At 40.6% G+C, this 22,055-nt stretch overlaps 1 protein-coding gene across 1 annotated transcript; it reads left to right on the plus strand.

The window, feature by feature from the left end:
* Positions 1 to 20,324: 20,324 nt before the first annotated feature.
* Positions 20,325 to 21,845, plus strand: LOC309356003 (vomeronasal type-2 receptor 26-like; the record flags this gene model as incomplete). The annotated part of the gene is made up of 3 exons (XM_081887178.1): positions 20,325 to 20,450; positions 20,723 to 20,849; positions 20,944 to 21,845. The coding sequence occupies 3 exons, from the start codon at positions 20,325 to 20,327 to the stop codon at positions 21,843 to 21,845; spliced, it is 1,155 nt and encodes a 384-aa protein (XP_081743304.1).
* Between the last annotated feature and the right edge of the window lie 210 nt (positions 21,846 to 22,055).

The raw sequence follows: 22,055 nt of genomic DNA on the forward strand, positions 1-22,055 counted from the left end.
GTGTCAGAGCTAAGTCCTCCAATGACAGCTAATAGGTTTTTCTCTGTGGCACATTTGTAGTTGGGGAGAAACCTATGTGACTTGAAGATCTGATCCAGTGCAGTGCGAAAGGTCATCCTTGCATCATAATAGGTGTCAGAGATGTGGAAACCAAGTGTCACATTAGGTAGTATTTTGGGATTCTTGTTGATTTCATTTATGGCAAACACCAAGGCTAGCACATGCTGGTAGAACTTGGTAACAACACTGTCAATAGTATTACTCTCATTAATTCAGAAGGTGAGTCTAAAATGCATGAATTCTTTATGCTACAAATCTAGTCAAACCTGTGTGTAACTGAGTTGAGTTTATTTACAGCAAAAGCCAAGGGATATACATATTGCCAGAACTTGGTCACTATCCTGACAATAGACATTTCTTTTCTAATTCCAATTATGTATCTATAGTTCATGAAACTGTTATGCTGTAATCCCACTTATCTACATGAGCACTCGAATCTCACAGGAATGGGAATATATTTTACATTTGCCCCTGATTCCCACAGCCAACTATCACTCTTCTTGCCAGCCAAACCTTTGCCTGTGCTTTGTCATATATAACATATGCATTTTTAAAAAATCTGTAATGCATAGTGCCTTGTCATGTCCTGAGAAAAATATATTGAGATATTTAATCTCTCTTTCCAGTGCACAAGGAATAAACATAGAGGTTACTTCTTAATGTTTTATAACTCCCCATTAAAAAATATTTACAGGAACCATATTTTCCTCTAAATACATGCAATTTAAACTCTTCAGATAAGAGTATCCTTACTGTGGGGTGTCAAAGAGGTTCTGAGTAGGATGTTCCTTGAACAAAACTTCATGGAAAAAGTAAAAGAACTGAGAAGTAATCTGACCAATGAGGAGACCACCTGGCTGGTACCATTCATGTGGTATAGGCAGGGGGTCACCTGTGAGACATTTCATGGGACCTACTTTGGGCACAATGGAAGACAAAAGAAGAAGAAGCAATGTTTTTCCTAACATGCTTTCCTCAAAGCTTCTTTCTAAATATAAGCTGCCCTGCACCTATTTCCTTACATAGAGTTTATAAAAGGCAACAACAACAAAAAAATGTCAGAGACAGCCTTGCTTGCCTCTTGCATTTAATCCCAACTTCCCATAGCACACGCGTTCATTTATAATCTCTTTCAGACTTGCTTGCTGACTGTTTTCTCCTACCCTTTTGAAAGTCTCTGGAGCTTTGACCACCTGAGCAAATGATAGTGCTGTAGGTAATTGTGTGTTTATGAGGGGAAATTAACATTTTATACCCCTTTTTTGGCATCAAGAAGAACTAAGAAATCAAAGGGAAAGGCTGTGTTGAGAATGTGTGTAGTGTTTTATGCAAAACACCAGAACACACAACTTTGATATAATTTCTTATAAATATACAGTGGTACCTCGGGTTAAGAACTTAATTCGTTTTGGAGGTCCTTTCTTAACCTGAAACTGTTCTTAACCTGAAGCACCACTTTAGCTAATGGGTCCTCCCGTTGCTGCCACCACACGGTTTCTGTTCTCATCCTGAAGCAAAGTTCTTAACCCGAGGTACTATTTCTGGGTTAGCGGAGTCTGTAAAATGAAGTGTTTGTAACCTGAAGCATCTGTAACCTAAGTTACCACTGTATCCTTTATTTTAGGCTTCCTTAAAATGTTGCCATTACATCATGTAAAATCTCATTGTCACTTTTTTATAGAGCATGGGTAGGCAAACTAAGGTCTGGGTGCGGTCCAATCACCTTCTAAATCCAGCCTACGTGTTTTTACATGAGTAGAATGTGTCCTTTTATTTAAAATGCATCTCTGGGTTATTTATGGGGCCTGCCTGGTGTTTTTACATGAGTAGAATGTGTGCTTTTATTTAAAATGCATCTCTAGGTTATTTGAGGGGCATAGGAATTTGTTCATTATTTCTTTTCCAAAATATATTCTGGCCCCCCACAAGGTCTGAGGGACAATGGACTAGCCCCCTGCTGAAAGTGGCAATCTTTGTTCCTTCCAGTTCTCATTTCCCCATCAGAGTGGTGTTTTGGCCTATCAGGTACATCAGGGTGAACAATGTCCAATGGGGCCATTGTGTGCATGTCATGTTCATATACAGTGGTACCTTGGGTTACATACGCTTCAGGTTACATATGCTTCAGGTTACAGACTCCGCTAACCCAGAAATAATACATCGGGTTAAGAACTTTGCTTCAGGATGAGAACAGAAATCGTGTTCCAGTGGCACGGCAGCTGTAGGAGGCCAAAATAGCTAAAGTGGTGCTTCAGGTTAAGAACAGTTTCAAGTTAAGAACGGACCTCCGGAATGAATTAAGTACTTAACCCGAGGTACCACTGTACCCAAGCAGCATGCAGTGAAGGTGGAGGAGATTTCTTGATGCATGATGACAGCATGTGGTTGGCAGCAGGCTTAGGCAATGGGCGAGTTGAAACCCTCCCATTAAGCCACCTCACCTTCCCAGCCTCATTGGTTTTGGTTTCTATAGTTATTATATTTTAATAAATACAACCTGTTGCACATCCTTCTTGTCTTGGGTTTTCTTGGGTGTTGACAGATGTGTATTGCTTCCACATTAGACCATATCCTTACACTCTTTCAAGTGTGGTGGGCTTAAAGGGGATATGGTAATGCCTTGGGAGACCAGGGCTTTGACCCCTGCTCAGCCTGAACCCCATCAGTGACCTTGAGCCAGTCATCATCATCATCATTCCAACACCATCCTTTTATTTGTATGCCACCTTTCCACAGTTAAAACAATGTTCAAGGCAGCTTACAATATGAAAAGATTTACATAATTACAAACATAGCAAAGTAGTCATAAAAAGAAATAAAAGACATCAAAAACTTCATAACCAAACTGAACAATTTCCACATAAAAATAAAGATACAAAAAATTACTAGGAATAATAGCAAAACCTCCCAACGAAACTTTTCCCCAAGTACCCCAGTCCTTGCTGGGCAGCAGCAGCAGTACTTATGAAGACTGGCAGGCCACTCCCTGGGCCAGGTGGAGAGAGGCAGGAAGGTGGCCCTTAGGCTCCCAGCCAGTGTCAGTCTTACCTTGCTCACAGCTGGGGGAGAGTAGAACAATGTACTCCACTTTAAACAAGAAATGTGGGTTATAAATGTAATTACAAAATAGAAGCCACTTCCTCTGATTTACTTAACCTTTTCCTTCCAGTGTGCAAGAGCAGTAAAGAGAGTCACCAAAGGAATAAAGGTAAAGGTAAAGGTAACCCTGCCCGTACGGGCCAGTCGTGTCCGACTCTAGGGTTGTGCACCCATCTCAATAAGGACGCCTTAATGATCATTTCTGTGCCTCCTAGGCAATTACCTATATTCTGCATTTTAAAAGCTTTTTCTCTTTTTTAAGGGAGGAAGGGTGGTCTGACCTTAAATAGAGAATTGTAAGACATGGTCATGGAGAATCAGTACCCTATTTGGTGTAAAAGGTAAAAAGTAAAGGAACCTGGATGTTTAAGTCCAGTTGAATTTGACTGTTGGGTGCGGTGCTCACCTCCACTTTCAGGCCCAGGGTGCCGGCGTTTGTCCACAGACAGCTTTCCCAGTCATGTGTCCAGATGACTATGCGCTTCTGGCACGGAAACACTGTTTACCTTCCTGCCGTAGAGGTACCTATTTATCTGCAATTGCTGGTAATGCTGGGCCCAGCAATGGGAGTTCACCCCGTCACACACATACCCTATTTTTTCTGAAATCATTTTTATTTGATATTACAAATGTAAATTAATTACAATTCCAAATACATATCCATAAAATGAGATTTCTCTTAATGTCGACACTTCCCCCCCATGCCCTGATGGGTCCTATTGTGAACATTTCCAACTGCATATTATTTCAAAGTCTTTGTTTTATATCTATCCATATTCTCCATAGTATTTGTTACATTACAAGTGAGAGTAAAATCCTGCGAATATTTTTATCTGCTTACAGTTGTCTCCTAAATAAGTTATGAACTTTTCCCATTAATGAATTTCTTGTCCTCTTTGTTTATGAGTTTTTCAGTGTAGTCTTACAGCTTAGTTTGCCATTCCTCTCTAGTAGGTAAACCACAAACCCTCTGGAGCTTTATGATTGCAAAGTCAATATATTAGTTGTACAACATAAAAAAACCCCAGAAAATAATTGTTCTTGCATTTGAAACCAAAAAACATCACCCCATGTGGTGCCAAAATACTTGACCATCAAGCAAAGCAGTATGACTGGAGAAAAGAGGACGAATTCCTCAATGTTGTCTCCTCATTATCTGCTCCCTGCTGTTCAGTTCAGGCCTCAGCACAATGATGTAGCACTTAGGGAAAAAGATGCATCCCAGTAACACAGCACTGGACGTCAGGATGGAGAAGATCTCCACAGCCACCATGCCTTTCCCTCTGGTGCTCAGGTAAGTTGGAACAAAGGACAACCAAACACTGCAAAATGCCAACATGCTGAATGTAATGAACTTTGCTTCATTAAAACTGTCAGGTAACTTGCGGGCCAGGAAGGCCACAATGAAGCTGCTGATAGCCAGGAGACCCATGTAGCCCAGGACACAATAGAACATGGTGACAGACCCTTCATTACACTGTAAAATGATTTCTTCATTCACTGAATGCATGTCTAAATCAGGGAATGGGGGAAAGGTTGAGAGCCACACCGTGCAAAAGCACAATTGAACCAGTGAACAACAAACAGCAATTGAATAAGATACTTTCTTCCCCATCCATTTCTTCACTCTTGATCCTGGTTTTGTGGCCAGGAATGCTAGAGAAACTATGGCGGTCTTGGCCAACATGCAAGAAACAGCCACTGAGAAAATGATTCCAAATGTTGGTTGTCGGAGAAGGCAGGTCACTTTCCCAGGTTGGCCAAGGAATAGCAAAGAGGAGAGGAAGCAGAGCAGGAGAGAGACCAGGAGAATGTAGGTGAGGTCCTGGTTGTTGGCTTTGACAATGGGGGTATCTTTATGCTTAAAGAAGGTAGCAAAAACCAAGGTTGTGATGAAAGAAAAAGAAGCCGCAACTGAAGCTAAGCCTTTCCCTAAAGGTTCTTCGTAAGACAAAAAATGTATGATTTTCGGGTGGCATTGACTTCTATTCTTGCTTGGATACTGATCTTCTGGACATTTGAAACATTCTTCCATATCTGAAAAATGGGTTGGGGTGGGGGAGATTCAACTTACTGACCAATCATTGGATACAGCAAAATATTTCTACCCTTTGTTATGGCAAGATGACATGACCTACCAGTTTTGTTTGAAATTTTCCCATCTGGACATGGAGCACAATCATAGCAGCAAAATTTTTCACCCTCCTTCCGTTTCTTCTGATAACCAGGGTGGCAATATTCATTACACACAGAAAGAGGAACCACCTGTCCATATACATTTTTAGTTTTTCTGTTTTTTAAATACTTAGTTATATTGAAAAGATATATTTCTCCATTACTGATGAAGTATCATAACAATAGAGACAGCCGTCAGCACATTCAAATGAAACAAAATAATCTATGATATATAGATGCAGGGTGTTTGTGCCAGTGTAACTTGTTTTATTTACAGTAATAAGCATTCTGTTTCCCCTCTGCCATTGGTTTATGTGAAGTTGTAATTATCATGGCAGATCTCATAGACGTGCCTGTAGGTAAGTTGCCTGAAAATGTTCAGAAGAATACATGCAGGAATGACAAAATCATGATGAATCTAGTACAGTTTGAAGCTTTTGTTCTTATTGTGATCGTCATCAAGGTGACCTTAAATGTCAGAGGATGTTACTTTGATCTGGCAGAACTTGAATAGCCAATATTTTCATAAACATCACCCCCACATTCATTCCCAATTCTGCTTTATTCCATCTTGGCATGACTGAGCGCGTCTTTACTACTTGTAGAATTTTTATGATGCCCCTTTTGAACTTCCAGTGTTCTTCTTGTTTGATTCCAGTGGTCTTGCTAATGTGGTTTGATTTTATAGCACGCACTGATGATTTTTGTATGATATCTTTATAAACCACTTAGAGACTATTGTAATTAAGTGGAATATGAATTGTTTTTTAAAGAGCAGAAACACAGAAGACCTCACACTAGTATCAAATAGTAACTCAGACCATTGAGACAGTGATGTTGAAATGTAGCATCAGCAATTCCCTAGAATTTCAGGCAGTCATTCCTGGAGATCCTAAAGACTGAACATGGGACCCTCTGCATGGAATACATATGCTCTACAATTGACCTCCAACTCTTTCACATGTAACATGCAAAGACACTATAATGAGTTGTTGAATTGAAATGGACCTTAAGAGCCCACATGGTTCATCTAGTACAATCCAATTTCTGCTGAAGTGATATGGTGGTGTACATTTCATTGTTAAGATACTGCACTACAAGAGCAAAGAAATGGGTCAAAAGAGGCAAACAGGCAAGACAGCTCACTAAGATAATGTTGTCAGGAAGACACAATCTTTGTGTAATGGTGTGTGCCAATCCAAACATTTTCTATGGTTCATTTTGGTAGATCATGACATCCATGTAGCTGGCATCATGTGATGTACTAAAAGACACCCTTTGTGAAATGTATTGATAATGCCATTAGTGTTAATGTCAAATGGAGCCCAGAAGACATGGCAGCATAATACCCACCCACCCAAGACAGGGGAGGGGAAACAGCATCCACAGCATCATAAATCCCTCCCAGCTCCTTCCCAAGCTGGACAAGTGCTAACTAGTGTTTGGGAAGGACACTGAAGTTTAAATGACCCTTCCAGAGCCCTCACACCTCCTTCCCAAGCTGGGCAAGAACTTACTGGGAGACTCCTCTGCTTTGTGCCCAGTGTGAGAGGAACTGTTTGTGCTGCCCTGAAACCTCCTCTTGTTTCTGAATATGAAAGGAAAAACTGAATTCACTCTAGAGTTTCAGGTGCCATTGCCATGTCGGGTTATGGAGAAAAGATTACTGCTGACTTCATAGTTCAACACAATGGGTTCTCCAATATAGGCGTAGAATCAATACCTCATTAAAATATCCATGCCACACAATTTTATGCTCACTAATGGTAATTCCTTTCCTATCAGCAACATGTGGAGCAACTTTTCCAACTTTTACTCTCTGAAAGGAATTGTTGGGAAAGGTGACCAGGTTCATGATGTCAAATCCACCTCGCATTTCCAATTGATCATTAAAGGACATGGTTTCTCCAGCTGAATTGTTAAATGAGATGCCTTGAAGAAAAGGGTGGAGCTATTTGCAAAAAGAGAAGGAAATCAAAGAAAGAAAAACAGCATGCTTAAGATTTCAGAATGGCCTTCGTTTCAAATTTCATTCATATAAAGGAACTGTAAACCCTGTTCTCAAAACAAGAATATGTGTACCATTTTCATTATTTATCCAAGCAGGACAAAAACTAATGTATTATCACCCTGTATGAGTATGTACATTGAAATATGAAGCATTTGTTGGGGAAACATTACCTGCCAAGGCTGCAGAGACTGAAGTTCGACACTGTTACCAACTACCTTTGATTTAGGTTTGGATCTAGCCAAGTCCATGGCATGCAAAGCATGGGCCAAAGCATAAACAGCATTATAGATACTGTAGCTGTGTCCAGTCATGCTCATTTCAAAAAGACCTGCAGGGAGACTCTCCAGCCTCTCCCCTCCAGTACAAGTGTCATCACCCGTCACAGGCATACCTGGATCTGGAAAGGAACAATCAAATGCTTGCTCCCAGAAATTTTGGAGGAAACCATCTCTTTCCATCCTAGTTGGGATTATATTCTGAAGAAATTCCCTGAAACCTGGAACATCGTTTGTGTGAATGGCAAATGAAATGGCACCCTGGAATATCTGAAAATCCCATCCTCTTGCTGCACCTGTTAATATAAAATCTGTTTGGGTTGTCACAATCCACACCTTTCCAAATAATGGGTTTTTTGTATTTCCTGAATCTTGTGAATATATAAAAACTCTCAAATGCAAAATTATTAAAGATTCTCCATACATGATAATTGTACGAGCTTTACAATCTTGGGAAGACAAATTAATTGAACTAGAATCAAAAAACTGATTTATGAAATCCTCCATATGAGCTTCTTGTGGGATTCTTTTGGTGAAGGCCGAACAGATTCCATTTCCGGAAAACAATGGCTCCAGGATCTTTAGGAATTGCTCTCCACTGTTATCATCCACAACAAAGAGCCCAACCCAGGTCCACCTAAAATGTTGAAGTAACAATATAATTCCCATATACTCAATGTTTTCATTTGGGATCATGCGGTAAAAGGGAAGAACTTCCATTATTTTGGTCTCTTCTATGGTAAATGAGCCATATGTAAGCTGTAAGAAAATATATAGATACTGTGTAGATAAGTTAGGAGTAGGGTCTTTGTCATTAGGGTCTTTTTCTGGTCTTTGAAATTCAAGCAAATTCAATATCACTAGTTATTTCTTCTGAACCATCACATTATTCCAAGTTGTAAATACAGAAATATATATTCCCACCAGCCCCCATGCACATATCGTACCTGTGGTATCTTATATAGAGCTAAGACATCCATCAAATGGAAAGAAGTGTCAGAGCCCAGTCCTCCAATGACGGCTAGGAGGTTTTTCTCTGTGGTACATTTGTAGTTTGGAAAAAACCTATGGGACTTGAAGATCAGATCCAGTGTGGTGCGATAGGTCATCCTTGCATCATAATAGGTGTCACATATGTGGAAACCAAGTGTCACATTAGGCAGTATTTTGGGATTCTTGTTGATGTCATTTATGGCAAACACCAGAGCCAGAACATGCTGGTAAAACTTGGTAATGATTCTGCTAATAACATGACTTTCATTAATTCACAAAATGAATCTACAATGCAGGAATAAATAATGCTATAAACCTTGTAGTTTCTGTGTCAACAGAATTAAGTTTATTTACAGCAAAAGCCAAGAGAAATCCATTTCGCTAGAACTTGTTCACCACACGGAGAATAGAATCATTTTTCTAATTCAGAAGATATACCTATTACTCTGTAATACCATTACATGAGCAATTGAATCTTACAGGAGTGGAAATATCTTTTCCAATTTCTCCTGATTCCCTACAGACATCTGTTACTATTCTCACCAAACTTTATTTATATTTTGTTACATATAACATATGTGTTTTTCATCTATAATGCCTAGTGTCTTTAGCAACACTGTGATATCTTTAAAATAATATAACAATATGCTCCACCTCTATCCCAGTACACAAGGTTATACATAATGATGATTTCTTTTACTGTTTTTATATTTCCCCATTCACAAATCTTTACAGCATTGGATACTACCCCATATATCCTATAAATTTATAAAATATATACAACTTAACAGATTTGGCTAAGACAATCCTTACTGTGGAATGTCAAAGTGATTCTGGGAAGGGTGTTCTTTGAACAGAATTTCATGGAAGAAGTAGATTATCTGAGAAGTAATCCCACCAATGAGGAAACCACCTGGCTGGTACCATTCATGTGGTATAGGTAGAGGATCACCTGTGTGACATTTCATGAGACCTACTTTGGACACAGTAGAAGGCAGAAGAAGAAGAAACATTGTTTTTCCTAACATGCTTTCCTCAAAGTTTCTCCCTAAATATACCATAAGCTGTCCTGCACCTATTTCCTTCTAACTAGCTTTGACAAGACACTGGGAGAAAATTATCGGAGATGTCCTTGCTTGCCGCTTGCATTTAATCCCAACTTCCCATGGCACAGGTGTTCATTTATCATCACTTCAGACTTGCTTACTGACTGTTTTCCTAACCTTTTGAAAGTCTCTGGAGATTTGACCACAAGAGCAAATGATAGTGCTGTGGATAACTGTGTGTGTGGATAACTGTCTGAGAGAGGGGGGAAATTACTCTCTCAGTGTTTTGATACCAAGTGACTCTTCTGGTAGGCAACATGTTGGATCTTGTCTTCCATTTGTGAGCAGAAGTCTTCTCTGGTCCCTAAGAAAATAAGATACGGGAACTTGACTCCAGATTTACATGATCAAAAATATCATGCCTGACTGAACAAGTAGCTTTTCATATTAATCAAAAAGTGTTATTTATACCTCATCTATGGCTAATTATTACATTTAATAATTTCTGTATGTATGCTATTTCTGGGTACTGTACTGAAATAAGCATAAATTTGTGCTTTAACTGTAAGTGGATTGATGTATTTTTTAAGATTAAAAATTTTATGGGATGCCTCTGCAGGACTGATGGGGTTGGGGATGGAGTTTTTCTATTTATGCATAACAACTTTTGCTCCAAACTGAGGTAGATATGTAGCTATGTGAATGCACTCCAATCTTAAGTTTTAATGTTGTAAATTTATTTTTATGTTGTAAACTACTACAGGTTACATTGTATGGTTTTAGATAAAAGTTTCCTTTTATTCCCTGTTGTCTGTTGTAAAGGCCTTTGGCATATATACAATTAAACTGATTGACTGATTGAAATGTTGAATGTTTGGATGGGAGTTAGCATCTAAGGTGATAAAACTCTGGCTGTAGACATATATGCACGAAATGAAGAGAAATCTATATTTTATGAAGGACTTATGGATTGGTTATTGGACTTTTTATAAGAAAATTGATGCCTTTTTGGAAACTGGAAGAGAGACAGACCTTCAGAGAAAAATATTAAAAATTTCCAGGGTAAACTACCTAACGTTTTCTTTGATATCCCACTTTATCACTTTATCACTACCCTAAGGAGTCTCAAAGCAGCTAACAATCTCCTTTTTCTTCCTCCCCCACAAGAAACACTCTGTGAGGTGAGTGAAGCTGAGAGACTTCAAAGACGTGTGACCCAGCAGCTGCATGTGAAGGAGCAGGGAATCGAACCTTGTTCACCAGATTATGAGTCCACTACTCTTAAGCACTTCACCACACTGGCTCTTGAAGGGATACAGATGGTTTGGGATGCAAGTAAAGCTTAAATAAAAGGTTTGGGCCTTAGTGGCAAATTTGGTTGGAAGCACAATGATTATATATATATATATATATATATATATATATATATATATATATATATATATATATATATATGTGTGTGTGTGTGTGTGTGTGTGTGTGTGTGTCTGTGTGTGTGTGTGTGTGTGTGTGTGTGTCTGTGTGTGTCTGTGTGTGTGATCACAGATGGTCTTTGTTCTCTAAAAGAAAATCAGGACCCAAGGCATAGGGGCAAACTCCTAGAGGCCAAAGGGTGTTCGGCCCACCTGATAAAATATTTGAGGTTGATGGGGGAACCATTTGCCATTCAAAGTTGATGGGGGAACAATTTGCCATTCAAATGCTGCCCATGCACCATGTCATGTGACTGATTATGCAGGGCAGGGTTTACGTGCCTTCCCCCAATATTTTATTCAAGTTGGTACCTTCCCCCAATATTTTATTCAAGTTGGTACCAAGGTGGTACCAAGGTGAAGCCATTGTCTTGACTGGGGACACAATGAAGGGCAAAATCTGCTGGAGCCTGTTGTTGGCTCTGACCTTACTTATTGTTGGCCTCCGTACCTACTTTCCTACCAGTCCCAATGAGAAACACACATCAATGGCTAAATACTCTGCCTGAACTAAACTCTATCTCAGTTGTCTTGAAGCTAGGCCAAGGCTTTACAGAGAGATGTTAGCAGCACAGGCATGGGTTTAAATTACCAAATTCACCTCCAAATTCCAATTTGGAATGAATTGGAATTAATTTGGAATTAATTGGCATTTGTATAAAATGTATAATTGGAGTAATATTGGGTTAATATTGGAAAACCTATTTGGCATAACTTACTGAATTCCTCTAACCAGAACTACAGACTAGGAAAGAGGCATGGCTCACTGGTGGAACACATACTTTCTAAGCAAAAAGTCTCAGGTTCATTCCTACCCATCTTCAGGTAAGGCTGGGGAAGTCTCCCTCTGGTGCAAATGACATATGTTTGATCAGCTCCTGCTGTAAACTCTAGGACTTGTAGTAAATTCCCAAGTTACCAAGGGGAGTACCCTGTTCTGCCTCATTCACCCAGACTCACGTATTTGGATCAGTTTTGAGAGCTACCATCTGCTAAGGAGGGTTTTTGACTAGCTTCAGACTCACTTCCTCTCAATGTGTCTCTTCGCACAGAGTAATATAGAGCAGTGTCTTCAGGTTTCAGATTGTTCATCTGCAGGTACACCATACTTGATGGATTGTCTCTAGAGATGGTGAAGCGCCCTTTTACTGAATCAGCATAAAACTGTGTGCTCCCACTCTCGTATATCCTTGCAATCCATTCCAGTCCCTTTCCAGGAACCTGTCACACCCAATGCATCTCATAGCTACTGAACGTGAATCCTGAACCTTTACAGAAGAGACGGAGGGACTCTCCGGGCCTTCTAATACCCCCTTCAGATGGCTCAAGCTGAATCGCTGAGTGGACGTCTGTAAAGAAATATATATTATAAAACAAACCACTACATATTTCAGCATCTTCTTGCCAAGGGAATCTGAAAGGGCAGGGAAATACCTCTGAGCACTGCTGCAAAGAAGACAAATTGGAGCCAAAAGAACATTTTTCCTACTGCCACTTGGAGAGATATGAATTTGGAAGTGATCACAGAGACATGGGATTGTGGTCCTGGATAGGGAGACAATGTTGACTGATTTAAAGAGGAAGCTACCTCTTTATTTGCAGACCACAGTGAGGATAAGAGAGAAATGCAGCCAGTTTGCAACCTCTGTCTTTCTGCAAACATGACTTAGGGACTTGGTAGGGATGAGTAAATCTACTGAATTCAGTGCCTCCCAGTTCCTCTCAGTTTGCCCCCGTTTTCCAAACTTAATTTCAGTTATACATATTTCTCACCTCATATATATTTCCACAAATTTTCATCAGCAGATTTCTCCTAATATGCACATTATTATATGCAATTTTGCTTCAGGGTATTTTCACAAATATATGCATATATCTGCATAGTTTACAGCACTATATGATTTGGTTGTTGCTGTTGTTTTGTACACATTGCCTGGCTGTAGAACTGCATTGCAAAATTCAGAAAGTATGAATTTTGAAAGATGGTTACCTTGGTTCATGTATTGTTTCAGAAAGTTTGAATTAGGTGTGTTCTTTAAATCTCAATGAAATTTAATTTCAGCCCCATCCCTAGGAGTAGGTGGTTATTATTATTATTATTATTATTATTATTATTATTATTATTATTATTATTTCATTTACGTCTTCTTCCATGGCCTCAAGGTGACATATATGGTTCTCATCCTCCCCATTTTATCCTCACAGCAATTTTATGAGGTAAGTTATGCTGGGTGACAATGACTGGCAGAAGGTCACCAGGTCCTAGTAGGATGTGCTACCCACTAGAACATACAGATATGCACAGTAATAGGGCAAAAATCATGGTTCAAATTATAAGTCAAGGACACTGATTTAAAATCAAGTAAAAATAAAGTACAGCAGTTCAGCTATGTAAAAAAGCTGCTTGTAAAATCAAAACTCTTGAAGGATTTCAAAGATGAATGCCAAGCAGCTGGCTTCTATATGCTGGGTGTGGGAGTGCCATTCTGCTCTTTGCCTGATATGTTGGGAAAGCCCAGCTCACAGTGGAGGCTGGTCCATTAGAACTGCCCCGTCAGCCTCAGTCTGCCCTCAGCTAGCCTCCACCTGCCTACCTTCTTGCTTACAACCAGTCCAGGGCATGGTCCTGCCTGTCAGCTTCCTTCTCCTTAGTCTCAGTGTTGCCCAGCAGGGAGGAGGATGGGGACAAAGCAAGCAGTTGGGCCTTTCTTTTCACTGGCTCTGCTCCATCTGCTGTTGTAGATTGAAAAAGAAACTTTAAACATTCACACAGAGCAGCTCAGCAATGAAAGAAACTGTTCACTCGTTGGTGGTTTGTTTGTTTCTTAAAGGTTATGTGATTACCCACCTTGACTGTCTGTTGTATGGTTGGCTCATTTCTGCCTGCTCACAGAAGAGAGAAGCCTTTCTCTTGCAAAGTGGGTAAAAGGTAAAGGTAAAGGTACCCCTGCCCGTACGGGCCAGTCTTGACAGACTCTGGGGTTGTGCGCCCATCTCACTTAAGAGGCCAGGGGCCAGCGCTGTCCGGAGACACTTCCGGGTCACGAGGCCAGTGTGACATCGCTGCTCTGGCGAGCCAGAGCTGCACACGGAAACGCCGTTTACCTTCCCGCTGGTAAGCGGTGCCTATTTATCTACTTGCACCCGGGGGTGCTTTCGAACTGCTAGGTTGGCAGACGCTGGGACCGAGCAGCGGGAGCGCACCCCGCAGCAGGGATTCGAACCGCTGACCTTTCGATCAGCAAGTCCTAGGCACTGGGCAATATAAGCCCTACTGAACAACAGGTTTCAGGTGGCAGAGAAGAACACAGGAAGAGCCTGATGGAAGGCCAATGGCCCATCTAGTTGAGTGCAGTGGCCACTCAGATGTCTGCAAGAAATGTACAAGGAAGACCCAAGTACAAGAGCACTTTTCTCTCCTCTAGCTTCCAGCAACTGGTATTCAGAAGCATACTGACTCCAACTCTGGAGAGATTGGGTTAGAGAACGGAATGAGTGCCTACAGCAAAGAGCCATGGTTTCAGGCAGGGGGTCTCTTCCAGCCCTACTGGGAGATGCTGGAAATTGAACTTTGTACTGTCTACATGCAAAGCAGATGATCCACCATGTGGCTATGTCCCTGTCCTGGTTCTGTTTTCCAACCCACCATAAACTATCAATGAGACCTAAAAATCATGGGTAATTGCACAAGAAAGCTAACCCAAAGAAGCGTATGCATCTAAAGCCATTCTTTTAATTGAGCATGGGATCAGACTGCTTTGGCTTTTGGTTAAAAATTGTAGGGAAGTTTCTTGGGGAATCAGACTCTCGAGGACCTACATAGTGTTAGTTTTCAGACAGTTGCAGAGGGGACACTGCTTTATGGTTGAAACTGCAACCCTTCATGCTCATCTGCCAGTGGTGTTTTGTATTCTGTATATGCCAATGCTGCCACCTTGTGTGAAGTAGGTGGAGGACAATTGCCAGCCCTGTGCTTTAAAAAATGGGTGCTTCTGCTACAATGTGAAACTTTCACCGTTGTGGACTTGGGTACTATGGCACCCTGTGCAAGGCCAACATTTGGCATGCCCTCCCCCCCACCCTCATGCTGCTTTCCCAAAGGTGGGTAAGAAGATACCTAGCTTTGGGAAGAGGGAGCATGGGCTCTGGCAGGGTACTAGAGCCCTCCCACTTCCTTCTTAGATCCAAGAAAGCAATAAAACTCTTTCTCCCAATCCATTTTCCTTTTGTGCTATGTCATTTTAGATTGTAAACCTGAAGGCGAGTACATTTTGTTTGTTTATGAAGTAAAAGACTTCTTCACACAGCACAAAGTTGAACTATGGAATTTGTTCCTGTTAGAGACAGTGATGCTCAGCAACTTGAATGCCCTTAAAAGGTGGTTAGGAAAATGCATAGGGGTTAAGGTGGAGAACAGTTGGCTACTGTGGGGGAGGATATGGTTGAACATTGTGAGTTCTGAATTCTGGGGTACATAAGCCTGGTGTTCTGGTGCTCTTGACCTGGCTCAACAAAACAGCTCACACCAGACTACAGGAACAATTTTAGATTAAATGAAGTGTCACTGCTCCTCTTGTTGATCCCATGTTAATACATTCAAGGTTACAATTTTATTGCAAAATTGGAGTTGGACAGTGGATTTCGTTTTAGGATTTAGCACTTATAGGTTTCCGTAGGTAAGATTATGGCTCTGTGTCAGGTCCTGATTTTCTTGCAGGGCTTTGATCTTCTTCTTTTTTAAAAAAAAAATAATATTTTTTTATTAACCGACCAATCAAATCAAGTCAAATCACATCACATAAATTCCGAATTACAAAGCCGAATTTTAAATTTTTGTTGAGGGGACCCATATTTCAAGTTCCGAAGAGGGATTCCGATCATCTTCTTGCTACTGCGTTAATATCCAAATCAGTCCAAATAAAGTTCATAATTCTATCCAGTCTTATCTTGCTTTTTCCAAATCTCATCTTGTTCGTATATTTTTTTCTTTTTTCCTTTATGATCTCTTCTGATAATCTCCTTAAGCAGATAAACACCAATTATAATCCTGTGTGAATTTTTCTGTTCGTCCAATCCTCATATCGAGATGGTTTCCATATATCATCGCTTCATAAATAACATCGCTCTTTCCATCATTTATCTTGCAATCTGTCATTCTTAAGTCCATCTGAGGAGTCTCACACACAATATAAAAGCAGCTCTATTCCTCCTCCCAGACTCAAGTCCTCCGACAGAGTTTGCCAACATGGCGACGGTATTTTTAACTGTGTCATTCCAAAGCTCTTATACTTTTCACGATCTTCTTAAAACATGCTTTGGTTAGAAAATTTATCTCCACACAGTCATAAATCCACAGCTTAAGTCATTAAAATGACATTTCTGACTTGTGAGGGGGGGATTCTTGTTTAATCACATAGAGAAAAGAAAGGAAAGTTTTCCCCCCCTCACCCATCCAGTCCCTTTGCCATACTGAGTCTTGGCGTATCTTCTCATGATTTATTCTTGTTCCTCCGACTCGTCTTGTTTATCAGAGATCTCTTCAGTTACCAATCTTTACTCCCCCTCCTTCCTTGAAATATGTGCATTCGCTTCCTCCTAATTGTTTCTTTTGAAGTTCTTGCAGCTAGAGGCACGGATCAGAGACTGCGTCCAGGAGCGTCGAGATACACAGGAGGGCATTCTGCCTAGTGCCCCCATCCCCACAAATTCGGGGATGGTATAGGGCACAGCAGGCAAGGGCAGCCCCCTCACAACCTTGGGGGGGTAGGGAGGCTATTTACTCCCATCACAGCCTCCTAATTACCTTGTGTGGGTCAGAGAGATGTTATTGTCAGCCATCTTCCGATGTGCCCCTAGTGGCCCCTCCTGCAGGGCTTTGATCTTCAGGGAAATCTGAAGTTTTCTCATCGATGAAAACAAGGCAGCTCATTTACAGTTACTTCAGAATCTAAAGTCTGAAGGAGTAATTATCTCCCTCTGCAATTAGCCAATTCAAAATAATTGGTTCAGTCATCCAAATATTGAAAGGCTTTCTCAAAGACACTAGAAAACAGTCAAAAAACAGCTTGGAAAAGTATTAAGGAAACAAAGTTGGGAGTGAGGATGAGAAGGGAGGGGTGAGAAGGCAGTCTGCGATAATGATTACACACAACTCCACTTTTTCACATTGATAACCAGCATTAAGCAAACAAAAAAAGGAGGATTACCAGTAGCTATTTAAATTAGTATTCAAACTATTCTTATGCTAAAAGCAAGGGTGATAGGTTTCACCTTGTGAAGTGAATTGTGAGAGTGAGGCAACATTTAACATAGTCAAAGTCAGGCAGTTGGTGTATATGAACACCAAGGAATCTGCCCCCTAGGAGGAGGTTTACTGCAACTATGCAGAGGCTTTTGCTACTGCTTCTGCTACCCATTGTGTGCAAAGTCAATACAATGCAGTGTCCTGCAGGTGATCCAATCCCAGTTCCACATGAATGGTACCAGCCAGGTGACCTCCTGATTGGTGGGGTTGTTTCTCAGATCTTTTACCATTCCTCAGAAATTAAATTTAAGGAAGATCCTTCTCAGGAGCTACTTGAGGTTCCACAGTAAGTACTTATATTCCCCACTTTTTCTCTGAAAGATCAATTGTCTTTTACAAGGCTGCATGTTTGTGTGAAGCAGGAGTGGCTAGCAATACCCATCCAGCAGCAACATCACTGCCACATACCTGTTGCTGTTGTTGTTAATTAAATCTGTATACTACCCTTCATTCAAAGATTACAGGGGAGTTCACAGCATAAAAATAAAAAATGAGAAGACAAAATATATTGATGATAGAATTGTATTTGAGGAAATTGCTTGCAAAAAAATTATAAAATGTGATGCTGGATTTCAAAAATGAAAGCCAATGAAAACAGCAGGAAATAAAAGGCTACTCTAACAAAAATGAATGGGATTGCAGAAAAATGGCATCAAATGCTTAAGTGTGAATATGCTTAAGTGTGAAGTATTACTGTGTCTACTCCTTTGGCAGTATAGTGACAAAGTTCTATCAGCACGCCCTGGCTTTGGTGTTTGCCATAAAGGAGATCAATGATGATCAAAAGATCTTGCCAAATGCTACACTTGGGTTCCACATCTATGACAGTTACTATGATGCAAGGATGACCTATCGTACCACTTTGGACCTGCTCTTCAAAACACACAGATCTGTCCCCAACTACTTATGTGATATCCAGAAAAACCTCATAGCCGTCATTGGGGGACTCACATCTGGCATCTCTATCAATATGGCAGACATCTTAACCCTCTACAAGGTTCCACAGGTAGGGTCTGTGTTTTGGAAAATGCGGGAGAATGCAAATTAAAAGAATTTTTTAAGGCAGAGTTGGGTGAGCAATCCTGTGGCAAGATGTTCTGGGATGAGCGATTTATGATGCAGAGGAATTCCAGGCTCAGACAGGTTCAGAGAGTGTTAAGTCCCCAATCCTGGATCAGCTGAAGTTATGCTACTATAATTTGCTCATCTCATCTCAGCTACAGTTTAGCCACTACTGGTGTAAGTCCTGCACTCAAAAGGCCTTCCAGGGGCAGGATGGGACTGGGCAGGAGCTTAGGCTGGATCCTAAACCTGTTCAGTTTGCTCATATGAACTGACAGCTCAACATAGAACATCTTTATTACTGCTGCCAGGCTTAGGTAAAGCAGAAAAAAAATATACGGGAAAATGCTTAATTTTCTCAAAAATTTGATTAGCTGTCATTCTTTTGAAACCCACAAAGTTCTTAAATAAATATTTTGTTATGAAATCACATACACCAAGCAAAATGGACACAGAGATAATCTTCTTAACTTATTGCTGCAATAAAGCTGTTTTCTTTTAGCTTACCTATGGTTCATTTGCCGCAGAAGAGATTCAAGCATTGCAGAGCTTTTCCTTTTACAGCATGGTCCCAAATGAAAGCCATCAATATATTGGCATTATCCGTTTACTTCAGTATTTCGGATGGACATGGGTTGGGCTGTTTGTTGTGGATGATAACACGGGAGAACATTTCTTGAAGACCCTGGAGCCACTGTTTTCCAAGCATGGAATCTGTTCAGCTTTCACAAAAAGAATCCCAGAGCAGGTTTCCATGGAAAATGTAGATGAAATACTGCATAAAATTGAAAGAATTTATGTATCTCTCACAGATAACAAGGCCAGAACACTTATCTGCTATGGAGAATCTTTGACAATTGCCTGGCTGAGAATTGTTAATCTTTTTCATGATCATGGACATAAGGAAAATGCTTCATTTGGAAAGGTATGGGTTATGACATCCCAGATAGATTTCACATCTACTGGTCCTCAGAGAAACTGGGATTTCCAGCTTTTCCAAGGTTCACTTTCTTTCACAATTCAGTCAAGAGAGCTTCTGGATTTTTCAGAATTTCTCCAGAGCATCAAACCTTCCAGGACCCAAGCAGATGGTTTTCTCAAGGGCTTCTGGGAGCAAGCATTTGACTGTATATTTCCAGATCCAGAGATGCCTATGATGGATGATGACACATGTACTGGAGAGGAGAGGCTAGAAAGTCTCCCTGCGGGTATTTTTGAAATGCACATGACAGGCCACAGCTACAGTGTCTATAATGCTGCCTATGCTTTGGCTCATGCTCTTCATACCTTCTACTCATCCCAATCCAAGCAAAGAGCAAAGGTGTATGGTAGCAATTTTGAACTTCAGTCTCTGCAGCCTTGGCAGGTAATGTCTTCACAACAAAATAATCTCATTGCAATGGATAGTGACCTTATGCATACAAAGTAAAGCAATGCTGTTTATCCTTCAGCTTATGCTTTGCACGCCATTTATACATCTAGAGCCATACGAAGAACAATATTGTTGAATAATGTTGATGACCTTCGGTCACTGCATCCATGGAAGTTAATGTCTTTACATAATCATTTCAATTCACAATTAAAATTATCATATGCGAGAAACAGCTGAAACAGGTGACAATTGTAATGAATCTTATACATTCAAACAGCTTCATGGGGCTTACATCTCATTCTGTCATTGGACCATATATTTAAGTTCAGTCTGAAAACTTTTCTCTCTCTCAAAACTAGGTTGACTTATTTCTGCAAAATGTTGCATTTAACAACTCTGCTGGAGTGATGGTGTCCTTTAATGATAAAGGGGAATTGAGTGGTGGATAGAACATTATGAACCTGGTCACATTCCACAACAACTCTTTCCAGAGAGTGAAAGTTGGGAAAGTGGACCCCAGTGAAGAAGAAGACTTCATCATTAATGAAGAGCTAATTGTCTGGCATAAAACATTTAATCAGGTAGAGATGATGGGGATTTCTTGGGCAAATAGGCAATGAGGATGTCCGAAAGTACTAGTTCTGCCTGATGTAGCTTTGTAAATAACCCCACAAATACTACTAGGCTGAAAAACAAAAGACTATTGAACTACATTCATATTCATATTTTATCTCCATAGATGATAAAACTATGAACACAAGCATAGCTAATCATGTGGCTTAGGATGATTCATATGGAAGTTAACTACAATCTCTCACCCCAAGTCCCACAGCCATCTTATGTTTGTGCGTAGGTGCTTCCACTTTCTGTGTGTAATGAACACTGCCACACTGGTCATCATAAGAAGAAGAAAGAAGAGAAAAAGTTCTGCTGCTATGATTGTGCTCCATGTCCAGAGGGGAAGATTTCAGACCAGAAAGGTAGGTTCCTAAAATTTTGTCAACCTACATGATTAACTCCATATGATGCGGTGAATGAATTGCCCCTAAAATGTCTCTTCTATTTGTATTTCAGATACAGAAGACTGTTTCCAGTGCTCAGCAGACCAATATTCAAACAGAAACAGAGATGCTTGCATCCCCAAAATTAGAAACTTTCTTTCTTATAAAGAACCTCTGGGGATCAGTTTAGCTTCAGTTGCTGTTTTTTTGTCCTTCATCACAGCTGTGGTGCTAGGGATTTTTATTAAGCACAAAGACACGCCCATAGTCAAAGCAAACAATCGGGACCTCACCTACACCCTCCTCCTCTGCCTCTTGTTCTGCTTCCTCTCTTCTTTGTTATTCCTTGGCCAACCTTGTATAGTGACCTGCTTTCTCCGACAACCAATGTTTGTTATAATTTTCTCATTGGCTGTTTCTTGCATCCTGGCCAAAACCATCACTGTGGTTACAGCTTTCATGGCCACCAGACCAGGGTCCAGCGTGAGGAAGTGGGTGGGGAAAAGACTAGCCATCTTCATTGTTTTAACTTGTTCCCTTGTTCAAGCAAGCATTTGTACTATGTGGCTGGCAACCTCGGCTCCCTTCCCCGATTTGGACTTTCATTCAGTAAGTGGAGAAATTATTGTGCAATGTAATGAAGGGTCAGTCACCATGTTCTACTGTGTCTTGGGCTACATGGGCCTCTTGGCCATCACCAGCTTTGTTGTAGCATTCTTAGCCCGCAAGTTACCTGACAGCTTCAATGAAGCCAAGTTCATTACATTCAGCATGTTAGCATTTTGTAGTGTTTGGGCCTCTTTTGTTCCTACTTACTTGAGCACAAGAGGAAAGGACATGGTGGCTGTGGAAGTCTTCTCTATCTTGGCCTCCAGTGCTGGGCTACTGGCCTGCATCTTTGCTCCTAAATGTTACATCATTGTGTTGAGACCTGAGCTGAATAGCAGGGAGCAGCTAATAAGAAGAAAACATTAAATGATTTGTCCCTTCTGTTACACTGACATGTGTGTTAGGCAAGCATTTTAGGTAAAGATCAGTTCTCTCTCTCCCCCCCCCCTTATTTCATTAATTTATTTCATAAGAATGTAGGAAATCTCAAACTGATGTACACAATGTTGGCTAAATCAACCTCATATTACCAACCTTCTAGTCATCATCCTACTCACAAAGTGGCCAGCCAGATGT

Source organism: Podarcis melisellensis, assembly GCF_964234715.1.
Source record: "Podarcis melisellensis genome assembly, chromosome: 13".
Lineage (NCBI taxonomy): Eukaryota > Metazoa > Chordata > Lepidosauria > Squamata > Lacertidae > Podarcis > Podarcis melisellensis.